General features: G+C 40.6%; 1 protein-coding gene across 3 annotated transcripts in view; it reads right to left on the bottom strand.

Moving 5' to 3' along the window:
- CARMIL1 (capping protein regulator and myosin 1 linker 1) overlaps window positions 1–22499 on the bottom strand; it is a 318749-nt gene that overhangs the window by 67870 nt on the left and 228380 nt on the right. For all 3 annotated transcript variants that reach the window (XM_040967705.1, XM_040967702.1, XM_040967704.1), the window contains 4 exons: window positions 20575–20747; window positions 18250–18318; window positions 15611–15704; window positions 7366–7464 (listed from right to left, as the gene is read on the bottom strand). In XM_040967705.1, the coding sequence (XP_040823639.1) occupies window positions 7366–7464; window positions 15611–15704; window positions 18250–18318; window positions 20575–20747 (435 nt within the window). The remainder of the gene's footprint in view (window positions 1–7365; window positions 7465–15610; window positions 15705–18249; window positions 18319–20574; window positions 20748–22499) is intronic.

The raw sequence follows: 22499 nt of genomic DNA, 5'->3' as shown, positions 1-22499 counted from the left end.
TGCAAAGTCTGCAGAAGAAGATAACCACAGTGTGGTTTAAAAGTGTCTCAAGGAGCAGGCGCTGCAGTACATAGGATATAGCCATCGCCTGGGACATGCACACTCCCTTTTGGAGTGCCTCTACCTTCCTGCTAGTGCACACCGGGAGGCAGCAGATGATGTCTCAAGTGTCTTAATCATGCACACAGGAAACTTTGAGTTCCTGACTTCGATCTGGTCCAGCCCTGGCATTTGTGGAATGAACCATCAGATGGAAGATTGCTATCTCTTTCTCTCTCCATTTCCAGTAGATGAACATAAACATATAGAAAAACTTTGCTTTCTAAAGCTCTCCTGTGTCAATGCTTTTGCCTCAACTTTCATACAAAATAGAAATTCAGAAAAAAAAAACTGTCAGTTAACTGACGAATTTTTTTTTAATTTCAAATATTTTGACCTGAGCTACAGATCATTTAATGACTTTACATGTCAAAAATTCTGTCCCAGGGCTAGTGAAGAGCAAGCTAATCCTGCACCTGCAGTGCCAATATCCCCTATAGGGACGGGTTCATGTCCTGGCTGCTCTTCCATTTCTAATTCAGTTCCCTGCTTATGGCCTGAAGGACGGCTCAAGTCATTGGGTTCCTGCATTCATTTAGCAAACCTGAAAAAGCTCCTGGCTTTGCATTGGCTCAGCTCCAGGCATTGTGGCCATTTGGGGAGTGAAGCAGCAGAAGGAGCTGCTCTCTCTGTCCCTCTCTGTCTCTCATTCTCTATTAATTCTGCCTTTCTAATAAAATATTAATAAAGAGAGAGAGAGGCAGAGAGATCTAACCTGTCTAATAATTGGCTTGGCAAGAGACAATCTAGTAATGACTTTTAGTTAAATCCATGCTTTTCTATTCATTTTGAATAATTTACAATTATAACTATGGAAAGCCAAAGTCTGCCTTACTTTCCCCCATGCATTTCCAAACAAGAGAAACTTCATTACACAACTCACAAGACTTAAGAAACCACTACAGAGCTTGTGTCTACTTGCTACAATGTGGTCTCTCCGGTGTTTCTTACATATTTCAGCTTCCTAATGTCTACCCTACCTTCCCAGGATGGATTGTTAAGGCAATCCAGTAAAGTAACACCACCCATGGTACCTGTTCGTTGAGAGACGACCAGCAATGCCAATGTTCATGTGTTTAAACACAGCTTCCGAGGCTGTAAAATGTACTGTATTGATCCGTGCTTCCCTAAGCAAAACTATTCATCAATTATTCATATCTTACCAAGAATAATGAATTTCAAGAGATAAACCACATACTAAGAAAAGAACTGACATAAATCTGGAGCCACAAAAGGCTAATTGGAGAGGTACATGGATGTGACACTATAAAGCTTTCATCCTTAATAATCATGAAAGACCAAGGAGACCCAGGAAATGTACCCCACGAAGCATTTACCAAGAAGGTTTAAACAAACTGAACAGAAATAGTCTTAATAGGGAGCATTTTTCAATTATGTCCAAAAAAGAATCATAAAAAACTGCTTCTTCAATTCAAATAAGACACAAAATCTCACTCTGTGTCCAAGAGCCTTGTGAGAAAGCATTTACTAAAGCTTAGTATAAAGCCCAAGAGTTTACAATCAGGTGCTTTAGAACTCAAGAGCTCAAGGCTGAGAGAAGGCAAACTTAAGATGACACACAAGGATTATACAGAGCATCAGCTGGCAATTAGGAGGAAAAGGAACTCAAGCAGTTTGGACATTAGCTCATAATTCAATTCTGTAAAACACATAGTGAAAAAGATACCATCTCTGGAACTGTCAAACTACCCGGTGACTGTAGCCAGGGCTCTGTAGTTTCACTTCTCTACCTGAATCCCTCATGTTCAACTCATAAGCAAAAGGGAAAGCCATTGACTGCCCTAGTTGGAGAAGCCCATTTCCCTGGAAGGAATTGCATCCTCTGTCATTCATGGACATGACCTTCTTTCCGTTCACTTAGCTTATGTGTACTTTCCCATGTCCTTTCTAAGTTCTCAAACCTTCCCTGTGGGAACAGTCTGAACAGCCACACACTCTCTTCTTCGTGTTAGACTGTACATATTGGAACACAGCTAACATTTCTTCCCTTGTCTTCTTTCCTTAGGGTTTAACATTCCGTTTCCGTTTGCACACCTACAATAGCATGGTTCTGTGCTCAGGACATGTTTTTCCACAGGTCATTTCTCCTCTGAATTCTCTTTCCATCTAGAAGTTCATGGCACGTCTCTTTCTAAACCACACACACAAGAGGAGTGGACTAACAAGCAAGAGCTGAACACATCTTGTTTGCTGTAGAAAGCATTCCTATTAATGTACTACAAATCATGTGGCTTCTCTTGGCAACCAGGCGCTCGACTCTCTGGCATTGCATCTGCTGGTGACTACTTGGGCTTTTTCAAACATCCTGGGCTATTGAATCTATTTTAGGACTTAAAACTGTTAGCAATAAATGCCATCTTTTGTTCTTTACAATTTGCTGCAAGTCTTAATTCCCAAAATTAGCCTATACATGGGAATTTATATTCCCTCTTACATAACCATTATTTAATTCCAGAGAGCTCTATTGAAGAGCTCTCACTCTGACATCAAATAAAAGGAAAATGAATTTAAAAAAATTTAACCTTGGGTCATCTGATTTGAAACTGAAACTTCTAATCCTAACCACACCACACTGGCTCCTATCATCAGAAGATAAAGGAGAAAAGCTCCCTGGAATTGGCAAGGAGACCACTTGAGGGAGCCATTTCAGTGGACAGACTGGGACACAGCTATACTTAAAAAGGATACAAACAGAAGCCATGATTTCAAGCAGGCAACTCCATGCACACAAGAAAGGAATGAGAACATACCATGGGCAGAGCTCTATGCAGCCAAATGGTCGATCCTCCCTCTCCAGGTTAAGAAGACCGGAGAGCAGAGCAGACAGGTGCTTCTAGGCCTGGTTTCAAAGTCCTAGCGCGGCAGCCACCCTTCTCGTCTCTGCCTGCTCTCACCCAGCAGGGCAGAGCTGAACAGCTGCAACGGACTGCAATATTCACTTACATGGATTCTTACAGAGAAAGTCCACTGACTCCTGATTAAATGCTTTATAAGATATTTCAAAAATGGACTAAAGACAGAGGTGCAATATTGAGTCTTTGTCAATGTCAATAGACAAAGATAAATCCTGTGGTATGAGACTTCAGTGTTTCCTTAAACACAGGTTGACCCTTTGTGTCACCTGGGAATGCCAGTGGGCAAAAGCTTGGCAAGGACATGAGTCATGAGAACCCATTTGTTCCATATTCAGATTTCTGAAAACTCTGAGGTACATCTCCCTGAGAACGACTGAGAAGCACAAATCACAATATCCTAAGAAATTCCCAATGTGAAAAAAAAATGGCAAAACACCTACAGTAACTCAGAATGCAGCCACCTATACAGAATTAAGCAGCTGAACTCCCCAACGCCTCCACTCCCTGTGTACAATTTCCTCTCAATTGAGAAAACGTTCTCTAACTTAATTTGGATGAGCATAACTTCCCCCCAAGAAGAAAAATGTGACAAAATATTGCATTTGAAAAGAAGCCAGCTCTGTAGCAGCTCATACAGGAATATAATACCAAAGTCCTGCCTTTAATGTCAGACACTGAACAAGGAAATCCTGGAAAGTCAAAGTATCAGGCTAATATTACTCCCTTGCAGGAAAATAATTACACTTTCAAAGCACTAAGATGAAAATAATCTTTTCTTTCTCAAAACACCTGCTATTTCAATAACATCTGCAATTGTATTTTCCATGGCACATAGTGCTTAAATAAGATTTTCGGTCTTTTCTCTCTCACTCTGTTTTTGAAATAGATAAATCTTTAAAAATGTTTTAAAAATACTGACATGAGCAAGAGAATAAAATTCAGCTGATCTAATCATCCAAGATTACCATCAGCAATATGTTATATAATTTTTTCATTAGAATATTATACAGAATACTTTAAAACATGTTTTTTAATACGAGACAGAGAAGGAGACAGACACAGAAGAGTAAATAAACTCCCATTCATTGGTTTGTGCCCAAGATGCCAGCTGCACGTGGGGCAGGTGAAGTGGAACCTGCGAGGCAGGAATGTGATACCAGCCTCCCACATGGATGGCACGGACCTGTTGGTCTTGTTATCATTGCTGACTCCAAGGATCTGCACCAGCAGGAAACCAGAAACAAGAGTGGAAGCTGAGAATCCAGCCAAGTGCTCTGATGTGTCCAAACTGATAGGCTAAACAATACACTCCTCAAACACAATATTTCAAGTCTGAATACCTTTTTTGCATTTTCTTTGATGAAAAGGAATCACATGTTAAAATGAGACCTGTATAAATTGTTCACACTGTATAAAAATACTCTATGAAGAAAGACAAAAGCAATTTCCCTAGCAATTATTTTTTCGCAATGTGCAAAGAAAACCATTTTTCTTCTGATGGCTTTGAGTTTAAATGACAGGTTTCTCTTAATGTTTAAATTTAAGATATATGAAAACAAAAGTTGATCTCATGAGGTACAAACACATAATTTAGCACTCTCCTGCAATTACTCAACTCTCTTCCTTATCAACTCCTGATTTCAGCTTCATTACTTTCACATTACCAAGACTTTTCAACATTTCTGTTCTAATATATAATACTAAGCATGCTTACCATGCTTGTCATAGTAGATGTTGAGTTTTTTCTAAAGATTATTTATCTTTTTATTGGAAAGTCAGATATACACAGAGGAAGAGAGACACTAATTCATTCCCCAGTGGCTGCAATAGCCAGAGCTGAGCTGATCTGAAGCCAGGAGCCAGGAGCCAGGAGCTTCTTATGGACTTCCCATGCATGTGCAGGATCCCAAGGCTTTTTGGGCCTTCCTCAACTGCTTTCCCAGGGCAGAAGTGGGAGCTGGATGAGTTCAGGGCTGCGAAGCTATGACCTGATGCCCATATGGGATCCTAGTGCATGCAAGTGAGGACTTTGGCCACTAGGCTATGGCACCAAACCCTAGATGTTGATTTTAAACACTGTGAAATGTAGTTACAAAACTATGGACAAAGTAAAGTATACTCTCAGTCAAAGCAGACTGTGCCAAAGCACCAATTTTTTGAAACTTTCTTTATCTTACTGTAACTTCCATAATTTCATTTCTGCTATATGTTTCACATTGTATACTTTTACATTTTTTTTTTCATAGAGGAAATGTGGGGTAAAAGTTTTGAATGTATAGCAGAAACTATTTTTATTCTGTCTTCACATTTAATTGGTAAATGACTAGGTACAGAGTATTTAATCCAAAATAAATCTTCCTCTGAAACTGGGTAACATTATTTTGATCTCTTCTAGTAACGGGGCTGAATATTAAGATCTAACTTTATTTTCTATTTTTTTAAGAGATTTTATTTATTTGAAAGACACAGAGAGGAAGAAATGGGGAGAGAAAGAAAGTGACACAATAACTAACCACTACTAGTTCACTTCCCAAATGGTCCCACCAAAGTCTACAAATCCTTCCAGATTTTCCATTTGGAAAGCAGCCCAGGATTTCCTAGGGCTCAAGCACTAGAACTATCTTCTGCTGCTTTCCCAGACATAACAGTCAGGAGCAGGATGGAAAGTGGAGTAGTCAGGACTCAGGCAGACAGACACATGAAATGCCAATATCACAGGCAGGAGCGTAAGCTGCTGCACCACAACTCATGGTCCCTCATTTTCATATTAAGGAAATGTTAATTATCACTGAAACTCATTATGCTTTTGTCCTTTTCCCTGGGTAGTTCTAAGATTTCACTTAGGTAACAAAGAACTGGCATGAGGTTCAGTTGCTAAATCCTTGCCTTGCAAGTGCAGGGATCTCATATGCATGCTGGTTCATGTCCCAGCCGTTCCACTTTCCATTCGCCTCCCTGCTTGTGGCCTGGGATACCAGTCAAGGACAGCCTTGGGACCCTGTACCTGCATGGAAGACCCAAAGAAGCTTCTGGCTATTGGCTATGGATCAGCTCTGTTCTGACTGCTGTGGCCAGTTGGGGAATGAACCAGTGGATGGAAGACCCTTATCTTTCTGTCTCTATCTCTCTGTAAATCTGCCTTTCCATTAAAAATTAAATCTTTTAAAAAAAGATTTCACCTGGATATACAAGACCCTTCCAAAATAGAAATAGAAAATAGAAATAGAAATAGGAAATAGAATTAAAGGCATGCTTATTGTGGTACAAAAAATACGAAATTTATATATATACTTTCATAATACATATTTTCCATGAACTTTGTATAGACCCCCACATTTTGCTGTAGGTCTTTTACATGTTTACTCTGATGAATTTCAGGAGGCAATATCAAAATTAAAATTCACGTGAAACAGTTTTCTGTTATTTTTGCCTCCTACTGTTGCTCATTTTTTATTTTAAAGCTCCTAACAAAATGTCACTGGTTACTTTTAATAAATTGGCCAATTTGATTTGTCTTTTATCTCCCTCTTTTTTTTTTTAACTACACACAATAAAATATTTATCTATTTTTTTTCCTGTAGAGGAAAAGTTAAGTTTACATCCTATCATTTTCTTTTTTATTTCATAGTACAGCTGTTACAGAATTAATTGCTGAGCATAATTTCCAACTCTTGTTTATTCTCGTTCACAACATTCTAGTCTTACTTTTATGGATATAATATTTCCCAAGTTCCAATGAACAATCTGATTGTAAGATTTTTAAATTCCTATCTTGTACTCTAAATTGTCTAAATCCTTTCATTATTTTGTACTTTCTTTGTCATACTTCTTTTTTTTTCCCCTTGAGTCTTATTTTCTTTTTTCTTTTTTCTTTTTTTAAAGAAAAACATCACAGTATTTGTTATTACAATAATTCTTTGTTCCTTCCCTGATCTGGGGTAGATACAAGAGGAATGAGGAGAAGAAAAAAAAAATAAGTCCATCAGCTTCTCTTTGGCACTTCCAACAAATTCTTAAGTCTTCAGAAGAATCAGGGAATTTGTATTATACTCAAGGAAATGTGAAGGGAGAGGTGATAAAGAAGAAAATGTCTCCCAGGTAGCAAGTGTGTCACCCTCAGATCTTGTTATCTATAATCAAGGGTTCCTAAAAATTATATATGAAGCCAAAATATGCCTTCCAGGAAAACCTTAAAAGGCCTAAACTCATCAATAGCTAAAAATGTATATTTCGCATTAGAATTAGCCTCCCATTTCCTCCAGTTGTACCTTCCATCAGGCTCTTCCCACATCTGCTGTCATTTTCAGCAGTTACTTGTCATCCCAGTGGGAATGATTCTTTGGAGGTCAGCTGAGAGAGGAGGAGGGGAAGGCAGCGAGTGCTCCCTTACCTGCTGGGTGGTGCTGGTGACAATACCCTGCTGTAGGCGGTAGGCCTGCTCCTGAAGGTATTTTCTGGTCTCGTGATTCCGTAGCAAATAGTTTTCTATCTGAAAATTAAGCACATACATCTCTCAAGAACACCTTTTGACTCGGCAGGGAACACAGCTGTAAAAGCCCAAAGCTCTAGAATCCACACCCTGCCAGAGTTTTGACGCCATTAAACACATGGGACATGCAATGTGGCTTGTTGTAACTAACTGGGCTAATCTTTATGTGACTCAGCACTTGACCAAAAACAAACAAACAAACAAACAAACAAACAAAACCTAGTACAATTGCCAGTGGGCCTTGAGATCCACCTAATAATTTCCAGCATAAATTTCAACCCTTTTTTGTGAATTTTCAACTACTAAAAAATCCAGTAGTGAAATAAACATCCCTAAGGAATACAGATAGTACCCTCTGACCTTTTTAGCTTTATTCCTATCATGGAATCACCTGCAATTCAGAGTATTTTTTTAAAATTTTGTATGGAAAAGAGAGAGAAAGACTGAAGAATTTAAAGTAGAGGATGGTACAACTCAAAAGATATGGTCACAAAAACAGTACTGATTTTAGTAAAATTATAGTAACAGGAGGGGTTTTCACAGAAAATGAAAAAGTCTTAAATATGTTTAATCTTTTTTATAAACAATCTTCTATGAAAAACTTAAATGTATAAATGCAAAGAGTAAATAAAAATAGATTAGTGAGAATGGATATTTATTTTAAAGAATGAGGAGATAAAGTATATCATCTATTTATTTACTTATTGTTCTTGTTTGTTTAAGAATACTATACAATCATTTGATTTTTGTCATTATAGCTCCCTAGTTAAGCGCTTCCAATAGCTGTGAAGCTCTTAGTAGTATCGTATCTTTTCATTTTCCATATAGTAAAATGATGAGTACTTAATGGCAATTAGGAACAATTAAAATAGAGACTATAATTATCATCATCCCTGGAAATTATCAAGTGGAACAAAAAGTGCCTTTCTACTAAACATAAATGAAGAAATTATAAAGAAGAAAAAATCCTTGAAACATCATTAAAATGACACATTAATGCCGTAACACCACATTAACTTTCTTTGCCGATTCCCAAGAAGTCATCTCTTTCCAAGATGACATTGCCACCAGTGTAAAATATTTCATGAGAAAGATTCTAGCATTTGATGGCACACACTCTGCCACCCAGCTTCAGTCCTTCTGCTTTGTTGTTTGTCCTTTGAGCATCACTTTCTAGGAGCAGGCTGAGACCCAGTCTAAGAGGCTCACCTCACACAGGTGTGGTGTGCTCACATCTGGCCCCACATCCCAAGACACCCCAGTGGTGACGATTCACAGACTGATCCAGGAAGTAACTTAGAAACCCGATTTTCAACTTTTTTCCTGAAAACCAGCTTAACAAGAAGGAAGAATAACAGCTTCCTTTCTCTGCTAAGATTTATTTTTGTTTGAAAGCCATAGTTACAGAGGGTGAAAGAAGCAAACAGAGAGGGAGAGAGGGATCCACTGGTTAATTCCCGAAAAGGCAACAATGGCTGTGAGACTTGGCCATGCCGAAGTTAGGAACTTAGAACTTCAACCAAGTCTTCCACAGGGTGGAAGGGGAACAAGCGGTTGGATCAACTTCTGCGGCTTTCCTAGGATCACCAGCACTGAGCTGGATCAGAAGTGAAGCAGCTAAGACTTGAACTGGCATCCATATGACTGCCACCATTGTAAGTGGCAGCTTAAACCACAGAGCCACAACTCTAACCCCTATGCAATTTTTGTTTTAATTTTTGTTTTTTTTTTTTTCATGTTTGTTTATCTGAAAACAAGAGATAGAGAAAATCTTCCATCCACTGATTCTCTCTCCAGATGCCCACAACAGCAGGGATGAGCCAGACCAAGACAGGAACCAGGATCTCTCCCACATGGACTCCAGGGACTCAAGTCCTGAACTCATCTGCTCCCTTACATGGTATGTATTAGTAGGAAGCTAGTTCAAAAGTAGAAGTGGGATTCAAATGTAAATATTTCAAATGAGATGTAAGTATCCCAAGTAGTTGATTTAATCCAGTGTCAAAACACCCATACTGTTTATTCAGCATTTTATATGACTGTGTTGCTCTTCTATCATACACTAAAGAATTTAGTGGCTATCCCAGCATGGTGGTCTGGTGGCTAAAGTCCTTGCTTTGAATGTGCCAGGATCCTGTATGGGTGCTGGTTCTAATCTTGTCGGTCCTGCTTGCCATCCAACTCCCTGCCTGTGGCCTGGGAAAGCCGTCAAGGATGGCCCAAAGCCTTGGGATCTTGTACCCATGTGGAAGATCAGGAAGCGGTTCCTGGCTCCTGGCTTCAGATCAGCTCAGCTCTGGCCATTGTGACCACTTGGGGAATGTATTAGCAGACAGAAGATCTTTTGCTCTGTATATCTGACTTTGTAATAACAATAAATCTTTAAAAAAAAAAGATTAGTGGTTGTCCCATTAGTTGCAATATACAATTACAACTAGTCCAAGCCCACTGTCAAATTATATTTCATGAGAGGTGCAGACATCTTGTAAAAAAAATTAGTTGTCCCTTAATATCTGCTGGGGATTACTTCCACCACTCCTGTCGATAGCAAAATCAGAGATGCTTAAGTCTGTTAGACAAAGCAGCACAGTATTTTCAAATAACCTGCATGTATCTTCCTGTATAATTTAAGTCACGTCTAGATAACTTATAATATCTAATCAATGTCTGTACATCACTTCATTCACATGGATTCAGCACAGTAGTTGGTGAGTGGTAATTTTAACTTCCGCTTCTTAAAACATTGTTTTTCCTTGAGTGTTTTCAATCAACAGTTAAATGCACAGATGTGGAATCGACAGACACATCGGGAAAACTTTATTGCAAATTTCTTCATCCATCATCAAATTTCTGTCATTGAGCTTTCACTTATCCATATTCTATGTCCTTGATATAAATTATTGTTATTATTTTGAACAATCATCTGTCAGATTAACTCAAAATAAGAGAAACAGATTCTGTCTCATTTGTTTCCTCTCTGATACTCTTCTTCTCTTTATGGAGATTTTTGTGACCAATATAATTTTCCTTGACTCTGACAATCATCTTTCTAACATTTTATACAACACAAATCTACAGCTAAAACATTCCCACTGTTTATCATAGGGAATCTATAAACCTTCAGTTTTTACTAGGTATGGAATTTGCAGTTGAGTATTTTCAGTGAACATAAATTATTTCACTCCGCCATCTTCATGGTTACAAAATTTCTGATGTCAAGCATGACCTAATGAGAAACACTTGTTTCTCAATTTGTTAGGTGATATTATTTTCAACATTTATTTATTATTACTTTTTATTGCAAAGTCAGATATACAAAGAGGAGGAAAGACAGAGAGCAAGATCTTTCATCCGCTGATTTACTCCCCAAGGCGCCAAAATGGCCTGAGCTGAGTCATTCTGAAGCCAGGAGCCAGGAGCTGCTTCCAGGTCCCCCATGTGGGTGCAGGATCCCAAGTCTTTGGTCTGTCCTCTACTGCTTTCCCCAAGCAAGGAGCTGGATGGCAAGTGGGACTTCCAGGACATTAACCAGATTATGGGATTCTGGTGCATGCAAGGTGAGGACTTCAGTCACTAGGCTACCGTGCCTAGCCCATTCGGTGAATTTTTATTCTCTGTGGTTTGGATATGACCTAACTTCAGATTCGGAGGAAGGGGTGTTCATTCTGCTTGACATGGCCTGAGGTTTCTGGATCTATAGTTTAGAACCTATAAAAGTCATGGAAAACTCTTAGTCATTATAATTTCAGGGGCTTCTTCATTCCTTCTCCCACTTTCTTCTCCTTTTTTTTTTTTTTGCCATTCTGCATTTTAGTTTAGGAAATTTCTGTTTATGAAATTTCCCTGAGTAGTAACCAGTTTCTGGGGAGCTTTATCAAAAGTATGCATCATTTATGTTTAAAAGAAAACAAAAAACTTTTATCTCTAGCATGTGCTTTTCACTTTCCTTTGGAGTTTCCATCTGTGTTTATAGCATACATCCTTTTTCATATTTTGTCTTTCTACATTAAAGCTTTAACGTGCAAACCACAGCTATTCCTAACTTCCTGTGAGATCATCCCAAACGCTGCTTCATATCTGAGTCTGATCTCAGGCTTGTTTTGTTTCTGCACCGTGTTTTGTCTTGTCATTTAGAATGCCTTGTACTTTTTTGTTGAAAGCCAGATAAACTGTATCTGGTAACAGAGAAGCAAGACAATCAGATATATTTTAGTTCTGTGTTGATATGGAGGGAAGTTAAGCTGTGCAGAAGTCTGCTGTAACTCTGTGTGCCAGAGCCTTTCATGTGAGACTTCGCTTCTGTCGCTGCTGTTGTGTGAGGGTCCCCAACAAACTCGTTCTAGGAGTCTGTCTGACAGTTCCAAACCACTGTCAGTATCCACGATGTGGAGGGAGGTCTAGGGAACGGAACACATTCTCTTATCTTACTCTCTGAGTCCCAGAGGGGGAAGTGTCTCACCACTTTTTAACCCCTCCTCTATGTGAAAGGAGAATTTGAGGGGGATAACTGCATTTCCTGGGTGGGATAAAACTCTGGAAAAGGAGCCCACTCAAGTCCAACAGCTCTGTCTCTGATCCAGCTTCTTGCTAATGCACCTGGAAAACAGCAGAAGATGGCCCACGTGCTTGGATTCCTGAACCCACATGGGAGACTTGGATGAAATTCCAGGCTCCTGGCTTCAGGCTGGCCAGTTTAGTCATTTGAGAAGTAAACCAATGCACGGGAAAAATCTCCTATTCTCTTCTCTCCCTCTCTGTAACTGTATCTTTCAAATAAATAAAATAAAATTTTGAAAACAAACAAAAGCTTTGGAATAGATTTCCTCCACAAAGAATTTAGGATTTTGTCACAGGTGATTTCAAAATCAGTAGTCTCCCTTTCCTCTGCCAGAAACATGAAAGGGTGGGGAATTCTGTAATCTTTATAGAATAACCTGCTGGCACTTCTGTAAGGAAAATTTATGAAGGGTTGGGTCTTGTTGAGGCTGGACCATTAAGCTCATTCATGGAAACCCTCCGAAAATCCTTAGCAGTTCCAGTACTTTTCTCCTCCGAAAGGCTGATCTCAGCTGTCCCTCTCGGCGGCTCTCTACCTGCCTGCCTCCTCTGTCTTGAGGGCAACAGCCTCCCTTGTGACCTCATTTCTTTAGAAAAAAAAAAAGTTGACTTTTTTTTCAATTATAGTTTGCAATTTGTACAACTGTTGTACATGGAAATGATGACTTTCAAACTCCATGGATTTCAAAACTGGAGGTACAACCAGGTTTCTCTAGAGTATGTCCTTTGTTCTAATCTGGGTAACATCCTTTCAGAAAGCACAAAGATCTCTGACATTGGTACGTTGCTGGATGGTCAGGGTCATTTTAGACCCATCAGCTAGCCTCCCTACCCATGAGTTTCCTTACCTGCAAGACAGAGAAAGAAGAATCCACCTTATTAGCTCATGTTTTTCTTTTAAAAAATTAATTTCAAAAGGAGGTGCACAGAGACAGATAAGTAGAGGCAGTCCTTTCACTGGTTGACTCCCCAGCTGCCTGCAGGAGTGAGAGCGAGACCAAACCTAAACCAGGATCCTGCAAGAATTCAACCCAACTGGATGGCAGGGAGACAAGTTCTTAAAACATGAGCAAGTGCCCAACAAGGGTGCATATTAGCAGGAAGCTCGAGTAGAAGAGGGAGCCAGGACTTAACCAGACTACTTCAACACAGACACAGATATTCGAAACAGTGTCTTAACCACTGTACCAATCAGTCAGCCTAGATTAGTTCATTTTTGAAGTTGACAGAAAGCATTTAAATTAGCACCAGGGAGCAGGCATTTGTCATAGTAGTTAAGCTGCCAGTCTTAATTCTGTATCTGTGCTCCTGGGGTTTGAGTTCTGGCTCTGCTTCCAGCTTTCTGTTAATGCCCACCATGGGAGATAGCAAGTGATGGCACAACTACCTAGGTCTCTGTCATCCACACTGAAAACCCAGATTGAGTTCTAGAATGTTGGCTTATTTGCATGTATTCTCATTCTCTCTCAATATATGATATACACCAACCCACACCCACACATACACACTACAGTGTGTTTTTCAAATAAAGCCAGAATTAGAATAGTGCCAGCCACTTAGCAGGAAAGCTATGTTAAAAGCCAACAAATCTAATTGTTGCATAGCCTTACTTTCCCTCTTTGTTAAGATTAAAATTCAAAGTTGGAGAAAACCAAGTAATTCCTCGACAATTCTATTTCTGAGAAGAGTTGCATGTGAAGTCAGAACTAAATCCTAATCTTGGATGATTTCCTCTGTCATTCAAGGATTTTCCCCCTTACTTTCCCATTTTCAATGCCAGTCTTGCTCATTTTACAAATGCCCAAGAAATACCTAAGGCAATATACTGGCTGATAGGAATAAAAACAGAGGAGAAACACATAGGTTCTGCCTTCAAGAAGCTCACAGTCCAGTGACAGGAGGATAAATTAAAACAACACCACAGGGTCAATGACAGAAGCACAGGAAACCTGAGAAGCCCACCCACTTCGAGGAGGAAAGGCCCGCAGAAGTCTGCTGGATGAGCAGATGTTTGAGGTTAACCTCAGCATGCAGTCATGGACAAAGCTGGAGCATATGCCAGAGCAGAGTGGTGATTTTCAAACTGTAATCTCAAGGGAAGAAGCAAGACTGCCGAGTTCCTAAAGCTCAACACTTTTTTTTGAAAGTGAGATGCATCTGTTTGAACAGTAGAGTTCAAAAAGAGGTAGTTAGGGGAGTGAGAGACAAACACATACACATACACAAAGAGACTCTTCTGCTAGGTGGTTTATTCTCTAAATGGCAGCAAGACTCAGGGCTCAGATAGGCTGAAGCCAGTAACTTCATTCAAGTCTAGGGGATGGCGATACAAAGTTAGGTTGGAAGCAGAGCAGCTGGGACTCAAACCAGTCATCTGATATGAGATGCCATTGTTACAATCGTGGTCTAATTCACTATGCCACATGCCAGTACCTTAAGAATTTGGATTTTTGATAAATTCAATGAGATAGGTCAAAATGACAAGAGAGTGTTGGTAAAGGTGCACTGTGAGACAGAAGGCAGATTGGATACTGATTCTGAAGTTTCATGAGAAGGAATGTATTGAAGGTTTTAGTCTGCACATATGGACCATGCAACATGATGGCTTTTTTAAAATTTGTTATTATTACAAATGAGACATAACTAAGAAGAGACAAGTGCAGCAATAACTCTGGATAATGGTAATCAGCCCAAAACAAGGTATCTGCCCGAAGAACAGGGCACACAAAGAAGACTTATAGCACAGCCATCTACACCTAGCGGCTCACCTGCCAGCTGAGATGCAGGGAACAAGACAGGCTCAGGCAGTGCATGGTACCAATAAGGAGAGAGAACAAAAAGGGGTGGAGAAGATTTCAAAGAACCTCCAAAAGCACCACAGTGCAAGATGGAAAAAAGATGGAAAAGCTTCCTTGGCTTCTGATTTTTTCTTTTTCTTCTTTCCTTTTTTTTTTTTTTTTGCTGTAAGAAAGAAAATATTTGAGCAAATCTAAACCACAAGCACAAGAAAAAGAGAAAGAATCAGGAAACCCAGGAATGGCCCAAAGGTCAAGTTCCCAGCCCTAGGCAGAGATGCTGAGGTAAGAACCACTGGGGGGCTTGGCCATTGTAGGAGGCACCCATTGTGCTGTGAGCTAGCCAAAAGTAGGTGGTTGCAGCCTGAGAGGAACTGACAGATGGCAAGGTGTGCACCTTTATTCACGACACACCTGGGAAATGAGATCTCAGGAATACTAAATTTCTCCATAAATAAAAAAGACGCCAGGTTCTATCTGTTCAGGAGGAAGGCGTGGGAGGCTGTGCAAATGCTCATTCACTTGCACATATTCTCAAAGGACAAGGGAAAGGAGAGCCAGGCTTAAGCGTATATCACTTAATCAGGTATATCACTTAAATTTCACAATCTGTAGTAGTCCTCCACATCAGATTCTTGTCCCTGTCAGGAGTTAAGCCAGTCTGGATCATAGGAATACAAAATGAAATGGGGAAAAAAGAGCTCTGTCAAATAACAAAGCTCTGGTCTCGTGTTCCTCACGACTAACATGATTCCATCGTGAACTTGCTGTATGAAGCTGTGATTCCCCAGTACCTTTTGCAGAGCTTCTTCTGTTTTCTCAGGGTTTGCTTTTAGGGCCTGGGAAGCATCGTACATGGGAATGGGCATAAATCGCAGTGTGTAGTTCCTAGAGATGAGGAAAATAGTAACACAATAACATACTCAAAGACAACTTCTTGTTACCTTAATCTAACATTTTTTTTTCCTTTTCTTAAGATCCAGAAACAAAACTATGTAAGAGTATCTTACAAAAGTGTAAGTCTTAGGCTCCCACATCATGTGGATAACACATGCAACCGCATTCACTTATTGCTTTGTAAAACTGACCCAACTATAAGAATGTGGTTTTGTGGTTTTATGATTTTGTTTTCAGTTTTGAAATATACCAAGCACAGTCTGTTCATACTACAATTGGAAAACTGGACTAAGAAAATATTTAAAATATACTAGTATCATCATTATCTTGCTACCTGAATTTTGGTTAAAAAAAACAGATGTGAACAAGGAGAACTGGGTTACCCACGTTGACATGTCTGACAGCCAGAACCAAATAGAGTTTAAAAACAAAAACAAAACAAAACAAAAAAAACCTTGTGAGGGAATGCCATTAGCAATCATACCAATCGAAACAATAATGTGATCATTCCTGGACTCAAATAAACAAGTTGAACAAAAAGGAGGGCAACTGCAGGTCCTTTTAGCCTACACTCAAAGTTCACCAGAGTCCATCAAACTCAAGAAATCAACTGACGCAATTATGGAATGCTGTGTTTACATGTGGCCTCATTCATGGTGACAGACCACTCAAGCACAAGAGTGCCAGGGTGGGTCACTTTTGGGAGAAGAAAACATAACCTTATACGTGGACCCTGGCCTTTGCAATCGGGACCATGCTACAACCTCCCATATGCCCAGCTGACCCCAGCTCACTGGGTAGATCTCCTCAGTCCTACATAGACACCTCTGCCCATTTTTACCCAATGGCGTTGAGGAAGAATGACCTCCAGGGCCATGTGGTGGCAACGAGAATGCTCTTCCAGTGCACAGGCAGCTGCTAGCTCAGGCCTCTAAGCAATGATCAGCACGCAGCATGATTCTCACCAATATTTAGGATGATTTCTACCAGAACAGTAAATTACTAATTCCTCAACATGGTACAACCAATGAAGAAAACAGTCACCTTTACAATATTAGTAATACAGACATGATTTACAAATGGAAACATAATCCAAGAAAAGGCTGCTGTCTTTCATTAATCTTTATCAGTTTTATCAGTTTGGTTTCAGCAAACTTCTTTTTGCCTTAAGAGCCAGCCCAATAAAATTAACAGGCAATATATCCTATTTTATAGCCTTGAAGATTTTCCTTTGTCATCCAATGTTTATCATGTTATAGACCTGGACAGCTCATTTAAACCAAACATGACTCTGAATTGTTAACTTGTGGGGCAGGGCACAGTTCCATGTGATCCAGCGGTCCCATGGTAAACCTGGAAATCTTGGGCTGGGTGTGCCTGCTCTGGGCTTCTCCGACACCAGTCTGGGCTGGCACAGACCATGACAACATGAGAGTGGCTGTGGCACCAAAGGTAGTATAAAAGGATGTGTCTCCCTCCCATTGGTAGGTACTGTGGTGGCCACAGGGACTCAGTGGTGTAAGCCATCCACTTGGGTTCAATAATTGCCTGGTTTCAGGAGGGACAAAGCCGAGCTCTCATGCTTTGAAGGGGGCAGCAACTTTGGTCTCCTGGCTAAAGGAGAACCATGATTTAGAAGGTACTTGGAGATCTTTTCCACTAACCCTTTCACTTCTGAAGTAAGTAAACAGAAAGGTAAATGTGTGCATGATGGTAACTGGATGGGGGGCTGTTAATTGCTAGCCTGGGGTTGTGTACACAGGCTCCTCCCAGCTGCCCACACACAAGTCAATTTAGGAAAGCACAAAGTAGTGAATACCTCCTTCCTCATTCCTAGGAAAGCAGCTTCCAAGCTACAGGACCCCATTTCCCATGCATGTTTCGTGGCTTTGTTTATAAGGCTAAAAATCTGCTTTGATCATTTCTGACTTAAAATGCACTATGAGGACCAAAAACCTCAATATTATTTTCAACATTCAATATTATTTTCAACATTATTTTCAGATACATCTAATACTGTTTTCTTCTTTGGTTTACTGGGAAAGTGAATTTGACAATAAATAATAACTGCAGGTCTACTTATTGAGGTAATAAATAGAGTCTTATACAACAAGGAGGCAGGTTAGCCCTGGGCACAGAGAACATCCATCTCCCTCTATGTTTTTCTGGACCTCAGCTGTCTTTTCATCAACTGACTCAGTGTTGTCATCATAAGCAAAAGAACAAGGTCCACTGTTGTGCAACTACAAAAGGAAAAGAAACAGGGCAACCACCATGTGACTCCTCTGGGGAATGAGCCAATGGATGGAAAGGGGAGAGTGTGTTTTGGCAAAATAGGCATCTATGTCTGCCTTTATTCTCACATGAAGATGCTCACACAATGAGAAAGACCAGGCCTTCCAAGGCTGGTTAATAGTCAACTAGACTTGGATCGAAATCTTCCATTGCCACTCTGCTGTTACAGGCATGACCCCAGAGGCAACACAGAGACTAGTGGTTCTTTTGCACTTTCTCAAACAGGAATCCTAATACTTACTTTTCCATAGCAACAGCTATGTCTTGGAAGCCTTGTGCAGTGATGTTGTTCTTGTCCCAGATTACAGTCCTGTTTTAAACCAAATCAGAGAAGTGATTAGATGCTTAGGAATGACAAACATGACTTTTCACCAAACACAACCTCTTTACAAGCCATGTTATTGCAGCCCTGTGGCATTATGTGACTAAGAAATAACTGCTTCTCTTTTCTTCCAACAAATTCATGATAGGCATTTGCCCCAAGATAATTTTAACATTTACCACTCAAGAAAAATCCGTACTTAACAGCAATAGCATGCACATTAATGTTTCTAATATTAGCTCTCATTGTACTCACTAGAAATCCCTAACATCTCATTTTCCAACTGTATTCTCTTATTTCTGTTCATTCCTGATTATATACAAATGCTAACTGTCCTTGCCCTACATGAGCAATCTGAAGGGACCAGACTTTTTCTATCCTGAAAAATTCCAAGTTTTAAAAAAGATTTATTTCTTTTTATTGGAAAGGCAGAGTTACAGAGAGAATGAGAGATGAGGAGAAAGATCTTCCATCCATTGGCTCATTCCCCAGATGGCTGCAATGCCTGGATTTGAGCCCACTCAAAGCCAAGAGCCAGGAGATTCTTCCAGGTCTCCCACACAGAGTGTAGGGTTCCAAGGCTTTGGGCCATCCTTCACCGCTTTCCCAGGCCATAAGCAGCAGCCAAATGGGAAATGGGAGCAGCCAGGACATGAACCAGAACCCATACGAGATACAAGCACTGCAAGGTAAAAGATTAGCCAATTGAGCCATTGTACCAACCCCAAATTAAAGATTTATTTCTTTGAAAGGTATAAGTATAGAAAGAGTGGAAGGGGTGAATTGATTCATTCTCCCCAACGTCCGCAATGACCTAGGTTGATGCAGATCCAAGCTAAAAGCCTGGAACTCTATCCTGGTCTCCCAGGCAGGTGGCAGGGGCCCAAGGAATCAGGGGCCAAGGGGCCCTGATTCTACTGCTTTCTCAGCCACATGAGCAGGGAGCTGGATCACAAGTGAAGCAAGCTGGGCTTCTAAATAATGCTCCAATATGGAATGTCAGCATCACAGGTGGTGGCATATACCACTACACCACAAGACTGGTACCTCCAAGAGAATCTGCATGTTTTCATCAGTTTCCTGATATGGTCTGATAACAATCCTAGGATCTCTGCTCATTCTGCTGGCAACAACTCAGTCACAGCAAATGGGAGATGCTTACTTTTTAAACAGGAAACCTATTTGAAGAAGGAAGAATCATTTCGCCTTCATAACATGCATGCTTCCAAAGTAGGATTTGTCTATTCACCCCAACATATCCAACAGCTTTCACTTGTCTGCATGATCCCAGCTCTCTTGCTTTCCCTTCCTCAAATCAGTGACCTTCTTCCCACACCGATGACAGAGACAGTACTAATTGTGGCTTCAGTTCAGGGAGAAGCGAACTTCAGGGCCTGTTTCATATCAGAGAGTAAGGGAAATACCAGCAAGGATTGATGTGGGAGTTGGGGGTGGGGCAGGGAAAGCATTGTAGATTAAATCTTCACTCACCAGACTGCTGGGCTAGGCAGCACCCTAATCCCTCTGAATGGATGACAATAGGTAACAATAGGAAACAGTACAAAGGAAAACTGCTCAACAGGGGAGTTGGTGCCGTTGTGAGCCTGCCTTGCAGCCAGCATCCTCTTGCAACTCCTGTGGTTTAAGTCTTCACATTGATAAAGTAGGAAGAGATAGAAGTGAAAGGAGATGGAAACTGGGCTCACATCCAAAAAAGGGCATGGGCCTCAGATGTCCTTCAGATGTCAACAACATGCCACACACACAAGGGCTGCCCAGTAGCACTGCCCTGCCTGATGACATCTCAACTGGCTTAATTTGTATAAGCACACTCCATGATGTTTACACAATGAAGAGACTACAGTACCTTTCCAGCAGGTGTTTTGTCATCAAAGCCTGCACAGGATAGCAGGTCCCCTCCTCACACTGCCCACACTACTCATTCATTGTTGCCTGTAGCACCCTCCTCAACAGCTCACACCTCTGGGTCAGCCATTCAGAGGGAGGCTGTACTTCACAATGGCAATATTCAAGGCAAGAATTTGAAGAATTCGCTAGGTATAAAACTGGGGACATTCCATCCACTATTCCAAACATAGGCTTGAAGCTATCACCTCTTCCTCCCAGCTGGCCTCAAGGAGGCCTCTTCCTGCAGCCTCACTCCCTAACACCAGCTGTTCAGAAACTCCCCCCACTTCCTGGTCAGGAGCATCAGTGCATCAGGGTTGGGGCAGGATCCACTACCTGAGCTTGGTATTGATCTGCAGGGCTTTTGCCAGCATCTTCGCTCCCATGTCTCCCATTGCATTCCCACTGATGTCCACTTTGGTCAGCGAGGTGTTGCTTCCCAGGGCGTTGATGATGATGCTGGCCTCAGTCTTGAGTTTCGAGTCAGCCAGGGACAAGGACTGCAGAGGCTGTGGACAAATCACATGCAGTGCTCAGCACTGTCTTCGGGGCATCAACGACTCACTCTGACCCATTTCTTGGAGTGTCTGATTTTGGAACTTTCACCTAAGGACCCAGGTGAACAGAACCTGAAGGCTGAGGCATAAAATGGACCTTGGGAGTCAAACTTGGAGATGTTGAGTCTTAACGCAGAATATTTGCTGCTTATTTCCAAAAGGACACCGTGGAAGGCACAAAGCTAGATGACAGGACAAGATGAAAATAACATAAAAGTTTCTCAATTTCACTATGGTTGTAAGGCCCAGTCGGGGGAGGTGAGGAGAGTGGCTGATAAGGCCGCATTGGGAGGAGACTCCCTTCTTGGCCAGCAATGACATACGGATTCACCAAGGTCGAAGGGAGCCTGTAAACACTCTAGCACTGTATAACGCACGTTCATTTGTCCCGCAACCCCACCTTTACCGCCCCTGATTGAAACAACCCTTCATGTCCCCTAAACATGACTTCTCTGGCCCGCTGCCTATACCAGACCAGTGAACTTCACCTGGGAGCACTCCCAATAAACTTAGTTTTAAGCTGAACTCTATTCTATGTAGATTTCCGATCTGAACATGAACTTGATTCTTACAGTGGTTATGCTCTCCCTTTCTAGCCATTTTATTTTTATACAAGGTGAAGTGAATCTTACTAAACTAATTGAGGACAAAGCCCAAGATTAAAAATAGGGGATATCTACTGATTCCTAACTAGGCTTCACTACCAGCTAAGTGTACATGTGTTCATTAGCCTCATCCTCCACAGTAGTGAGGACTCAGGTGATGTTGCTGTCTCCAATTCTCATCTGAGAAACCAAATGATGAAGGGCTTAGCTTGTTACAAAAATTTTGATCTTCACCCTTTTAAGTATCAATCAGAAGAAACCTGTCATTAAAGGGAAGAGAAAGTAAAATATGAATAATCTTTGAATTGCGATTTAAGCTGTCTGATGAATCTCATTTAAGTCACAGACAGAAATCCACTTCGCTTAGAGGCAGGCTTTGCTTGATCTACAAAGTGTCTGAACAAAACAAACAAAAAGATTAATAGGATTTCCTAGTTAAACCCTGTTCACTAAACTTACCTGGGCGACCTTCTTAGCCCTGTGGACATTTAAGTTTACAATCATAAGTCAGTTGTGGAATGAGAACTCCAGAATCTGAATATGTGTGAATGTAAAGTCAGCATTCAGATGTTGGAAGATCTGAATGACTGTGTGTGTCTGTGTTCTTTCAACCCCTCGACACCTGTAAAAGGTACATTTACCAACTGGGTGGAGGAGACAGGACCCTAAACAATTCAAGGTAACATCTGTTTATATAACATTTATACTAATCTGAGTATCAGAAGTCATTTAGAAATTATTTAAAGTAGACAGGAAGATGTGTGTGTGTGGTGTGTAAATATTACACCACTTTATGCAAAGAACTCAAGAACCCAGAGATTCTGATATCTGCAGGAAGTCCTGGAGCCTGTCCTCTAAGGATATCAAGGAATGGCTACAGAGGTACTACCTTTATCATTAAAAGTAGACCATGCTTTCAGACATTTATATACATCTAGAGTGAAATTAAAAGGTAATACCGTTGTTAAACAAAGCAAACTTATAAAAGGATAAACGGCCTAAAAGCTAAGGCAATTAAGAGTTCAACGAAATAGTCTGCATATGTTTAATTTCGGTAGTTTCAGTGAGGTTGTTGCAATTTTCTTAACATCTTACATCC

This window comes from Ochotona curzoniae, unplaced genomic scaffold (genome assembly GCF_017591425.1).
Source record: "Ochotona curzoniae isolate NIBS_2020 unplaced genomic scaffold, NIBS_Ocur_1.0 scaffold_461, whole genome shotgun sequence".
NCBI lineage: Eukaryota > Metazoa > Chordata > Mammalia > Lagomorpha > Ochotonidae > Ochotona > Ochotona curzoniae.
This window is presented reverse-complemented; position numbering and strand designations above follow the sequence as displayed.